Source organism: Ipomoea nil, unplaced genomic scaffold, assembly GCF_001879475.1.
Source record: "Ipomoea nil cultivar Tokyo-kokei standard unplaced genomic scaffold, Asagao_1.1 scaffold1596, whole genome shotgun sequence".
Taxonomy (NCBI): Eukaryota; Viridiplantae; Streptophyta; class Magnoliopsida; order Solanales; family Convolvulaceae; genus Ipomoea; species Ipomoea nil.
Window position 1 is genome coordinate 1448549 of NW_017618024.1, and position 5292 is coordinate 1453840.

At 54.5% G+C, this 5292-nt stretch overlaps 1 protein-coding gene across 1 annotated transcript; it reads left to right on the forward strand.

The window, feature by feature from the left end:
* Positions 1–1037: 1037 nt before the first annotated feature.
* On the forward strand, positions 1038–2842 carry LOC109190936. The gene is made up of 2 exons (XM_019341536.1): positions 1038–1619; positions 1778–2842. Exons 1-2 carry the CDS (start codon positions 1038–1040, stop codon positions 2840–2842), a joined length of 1647 nt encoding a protein of 548 aa, XP_019197081.1.
* Positions 2843–5292: the final 2450 nt, after the last annotated feature.

A 5292-nucleotide genomic window follows, 5' to 3' on the forward strand; every position in this document is an offset into this window, starting at 1 on the left:
ATCCCGCCGGCCACCTCAGGCCGAGGCGCGGCCAGCGGGGGCAGTGCGCCCCCCAGATTTTCAATGGCACCCCCCCCCTTTCCGAGGGGGTGCTGGGCGGGTGCGCCGAGCATGGTGGACCGGGGTGGTATGTGCGGGAGTTTTGGAAGTATGGCGAACGTGCCCGCTTGCGTAGTGATAAAGGGGGAAGTGGGGATGGATTGCATGCGACACGTGGACGCTAGAGGAGAAGGAGGGCTTGCTATAAATAGGGGCCCTGGATCTCTGGCTAAGGACAACTCGGACACGACAGGCACACTAGTCCTGTGGTCTTGATCTCATACACTCAATCTAGTCACCTGGGTTCGATTCCAAGCAGTAGCATAGTTAGCAATAGCCCATCCTGTGGGCCTTGTTCTTTGTGTTTGTGTCACGGTTCTTGGGCCTGTACCTCGGGCTTCTATACACATCGTGTTGGGCCTGGCGCCCTACCCCCCATTCTGTACTCCTGTACCCGGTTTATGGTGGACCCGGTCATAATAAAACCATCATTAGCCTGTGTTTGTAGTCTCTACCACTCTAACAGAATTCCGAGGTACGTCGAGATGGTCAACCCATCAGGAGAGCGCCCGCTTGACCCCCCGCGTAACGGAGACGGGCGAGACACCGGCCGCCGCGAGGTGTCGGAGGAGGCACCCGCCTCGGCTCGCGCCGGGGACGGGAGACGCCGGGATGGCGAACGAGCTAACGTGATTCACTCTGAGCAGCCCTCGGTAGGCCCAATAGTGGTGCCATGTGGCCAAGGGTCACGAAGGGCTGACGCCCGCGAGGTTGGTCTGGAGGAAGCCGAAGGCGAAAGCGCATATCGCCCCCCGGGGCCGGCACCTCGAGTCAGCCCCGCAGCGTAGTGGCTAGACGCGATTAACATCAAGATAGATGAGTTGGTGCGGTGGAATGAACATGGCACCCACGTCGTGATTCCCCGGATTTCTCTCACTCCGCCCTTCAACCCTAATATCATGAACGAACCTCTTCCCTCCAACTTTAAAGCCCCTGACATGAGGAGGTATGACGGTACAAGCGATCCCCAGGAGAACGTCCTGACATACCAGGCGGCTATGATGCTCATTGGGTCGTCGGACGCCCTGATGTGTCGCGCGTTCTTCTCTACGCTGTCAGGGGGGGCGCAGCGATGGTTCACGAACCTGAAAGGCGGCTCGCTAGGCTCGTTCCAAGATCTGGCCACCGGGTTCATTACCCATTTCCTGAGAGGGAGGAGGCGCAAGAAGCACTTCACGCATCTCGCTAGCGTTAAGCAAGGGGAGAATGAAACCCTTACCCAGTTCCTCGCACGGTGGAGGAAGGAGGAAGCCGAAGTGGAGGACATGGACGACCGGTTTGCGATGGTCATGTTCATTGCAGCCCTCCGTGCTGGGGAACTGTACAAGAGCCTCCGCCGCAAGGCCCCCGGCTCGTACGCGACCTTAATGATGAAGGCAGACTGGTACGCCGAAGCTGAAGAGGCCAACCGCATGAAGCGTATAGAAGAGCACGGCAGCAGCAAGAAGCCGCAGATCGAGGAACCACCATGCTCTAAGAAGGGAGCTGGTTACTCGCAGGAGAGTCCAGAGGATAGGAAGGTTAGCTCCGTGGGGAGAGGGAGGCCCACGGGGGGTTCACGAGCCCCCTGTTGCCGTGGGCGCCGCCAGCACCCCCGGCGGCACGGCCGGCCCCGCGGATCGCCCCTTTCACCCCGCTTATCGGCCCACCTAGCGATATCTTAGCTTATGCGGAGGAGTGTCAATTGGTGAAAACATTTGGTCCCAACCCTGTCCCCCCGGGTGCAGACACAACGAGATATTGCAAATTTCACCGCCGCTACGGCCACGCCACCAATGATTGTCAGGCATGGAGAAAAGAGATAGAGTTCCTCATACAAGCAGGGAAGTTGACGAATTTCATAGACTGGGAGCGGTTGGCTGCGAGAAACACTAAACGTTCGACGGTTGGGCCTGCAGGGGAGGCTAAAGAGAAATCGACTGACTCCAGGGAAGGCCCGGGGAAGCGCCCAGTGATCAATGTCATCTTTGGAGGAGGGGCCTCGAGGGTAGATGGTGGCTGTTATGTAGGTGCGGTGGACGAACACCCCCCGTTGAAAAGGCCCCGCCGAGAACCAATTTGGTTTTCAGACAATGACTTGCCAGCACGGGAGACTACCCCGAAAGACGCACTCGTGGTCGCCATGGTGGTCAACGGGGTCTGCGTCAAGCGCGTGCTTGTGGACACAGGCAGCAGTGTCAACGTAATGTATCACGACGTGTTCGTGAAGTTAGGATTGAGCGAGGACCAGCTCCGACCGGTGAGGACGCCACTGACTGGTTTCACTGGGGACACCATAGAGACAGAGGGGTCGATAGTGCTCCCCGTGGAAGTTGGCAACCCCCCGCACGTGAAAAAAGTGGACATGGAGTTCCTCGTAGTGAGGATAGTATGCGCCCATGAGTTCATCTTAGGGAGGCCTGGGCTGGCAGCGTTGGGCGGACTTATTTCGATGGAGCATTTATGTTTGAAATTCCATACCCCCGAGGGGGTGGGGACGGTATGGGGTGATCAGCATCTCGTCCAGAAGTGCTATAAGACGGCATGCGAGAGAATGCTGACGGAAGAATTACCTGTCCATACAGTGGAGAAGGAGGCCGAGAGGGAGAAGAAGGCGGGGCCCGAACCAGCCGTGGAGTTGGAGGAGATCCCCTTGGACCCAAGTCGACCAGACAAATGCGTCAGGATAGGCAAGGGCCTTGCCCCGAGACTGCGGGAGCAGGTCATTGCCGTTCTACGCAAATACTCGATGATATTCGCGTAGGGTCCCGAAGATATGCCTAGGATCGACCGCTCCATCATATCACACAAGCTGGCGGTAGATCCCAATTTTAAACCCGTTAAGCAGAAAAGACGACACTTGTCGACCGAGAGGAGGGCATTCGTGAAGACAGAGGTAGACACGCTCCTAGCGATATGACACATACGGAAGGCAATGTATCCGGCGTGGCTGGCCAACGTGGTCCTAGCCCCAAAGCCGCCCACATGGCGCATGTGCGTGGACTACACGGATCTGAACAAGGCATGCCCCCAATACCCTTTTCCTTTACCCCGTATGGATCAGTTGGTAGACGAAACATCGGGATGTGAACTGCTGAGTTTTATGGATGCGTTCAAAGGATACCACAAGATCTTCATGGTGGAAGAAGACGAAGAGAAAAAGGCGTTCGTGACCCCGGATGGGATATATTGTTATCAAGTCATGGCGTTCGGTCTAAAAAATTCCGGGGCCACATTTACCCGCATGGTAGCAGAAATATTCAAGGACCTCCTTGGAAATATAATGGAGGCCTACGTGGACGACATGCTGGTAAAAAGCAAGGATGCCGGTACCCACCCAGCATATCTTACCCAATGCTTTGAGATTATGAAGCAGAAGAACCTACGCCTGAACCCGAAGAAATGCGCGTTCGCGGTGAGGGAGGAAAATTCCTGGGGTTCATGGTTACTCACCGGGGGATAGAATTCAACCCCGAAAAGGCACAAAACATCCTCAAGATGCAGCCCCCCACATCGATAAAAGACTTCCAGAGACTCAACGGCCGGCTGGCCGCCTTGAACAGATTCATGTCCAAGCTCGCGGAGAAGTCCCTCCCATTCTTCCAGATCATGAAGCAAAGGAGCGGCTTCACCTGGACCCCGGAATGCCAAGAAGCCTTCGATCAGTTTAAGGCATATTTGTCCGCGGCACCAGTCCTTTCCAAGCCCGAGAAAGGGGAGACATTGTATGTATACCTTGGGGTGGCACCCGCGGCCATTAGCTCGGTGCTACTCAGAGAGGAAACAAGCATCCATAAACCTATCTATTACGTTAGCAGAGCCCTGCATGACGCCGAGCTCAGGTACACCCCACTTGAAAAAACAGTATACGCCCTCGTGAGAACGGTCCGAAAACTGGTATACTATTTCCAAGCACACCACGTAATCGTCCTAACAGACCAGCCCCTGGGCACCATCCTGAGAAATCCGGTCTCGTCAGGCCGCTTGGTGAAGTGGGCGGTCGAACTCTCCCAGTATAGTCTCGAATACCGCCCCCGCACGGCTATCAAGGGTCAAGCCCTCGCTGACTTCATCGTGGAGTGCACCATCCCGGAACGCCAGGAAGGACAGACTGAAGAAGGCGCAGGAGAGTGGGAGATGTATACCGATGGCGCCTTGAGTAAAAAGGGTTGCGGAGGTGGCGTCGTGCTCATCTCGCCGGAAGGGTTCAGGGCCTACCAAGCCCTCAGATTCTGCTTCCCTCTCTCCAACAACGAAGCTGAATATGAGGCATTAATCGGGGGCCTGAGGTTGGCCCAGGCCCTGCAAGCACGCAACCTCAAGATTCGGTCAGACTCGCGACTAGTCGTGGGCCACGTCAATAATCAGTTCGAAGCACGGGAAGACTGGATGCGGCAATACCGAGATGTAGTCCAAAGACTATTGGCATCTGTAGAGCGGTGGGAACTAGCCCAAATTCCAAGGATAGACAACGGCGAGGCGGATCTTCTGTCCCGATTGGCTCAAGGTGTCGAAGACCACCTAAGTTATGTGTCTAATATAGCCCGGACAATAGACATCGAGGCACCCAGCATAGATAAGGACGAGGTCCTAGCTGTAATACCATCCCCGGATGAATGGATGCAGGAGATAATCCGTTACAAGGAACAGGGTCTCGCACCACATGACCCCAGAGAGCACGAAAAATAGTGTCCATGGCCCCGTCTTACCGAATGGTTGAAGGAAGATTATTCAAACTATCCTTTGGAGAGCCCATGCTCCGATGCTTAACCAAAGCCATGGTTGCAGTAGGCGCTGGGCGCTAGTCGGGCGCAAGGGGCAGCGCCTAGCGCCTAAGCGGCCTAGTCGGCGCTTAGGCGGAATCTAGGCGGCGCTAGGCGGTCGCGAAAAAAACAGTAGCAGACTTGCAATTTGACAATTTTAATGAGGCTGTTTTCAACATTCAATCAAATAACACATCCAAATAAATGACATAATGACAATTCATAAGTCATAACATCAAAAGAATATTAAAAAAAAAAAAAAACTCAAATGAAATACTCAAATACTTCAATCATCCAAAGATTGAAAGTATCAAACTAGTCTACGAGTGTATATATGTCATATTATATGTATATGTCATATAAATGGACAAAATTAGCAAGGTCGAGTCGGTCGGGTTAACTCGACTAACTTGACAGAAATTGACGAGTTAAACTCGGCGTAATCGGACGA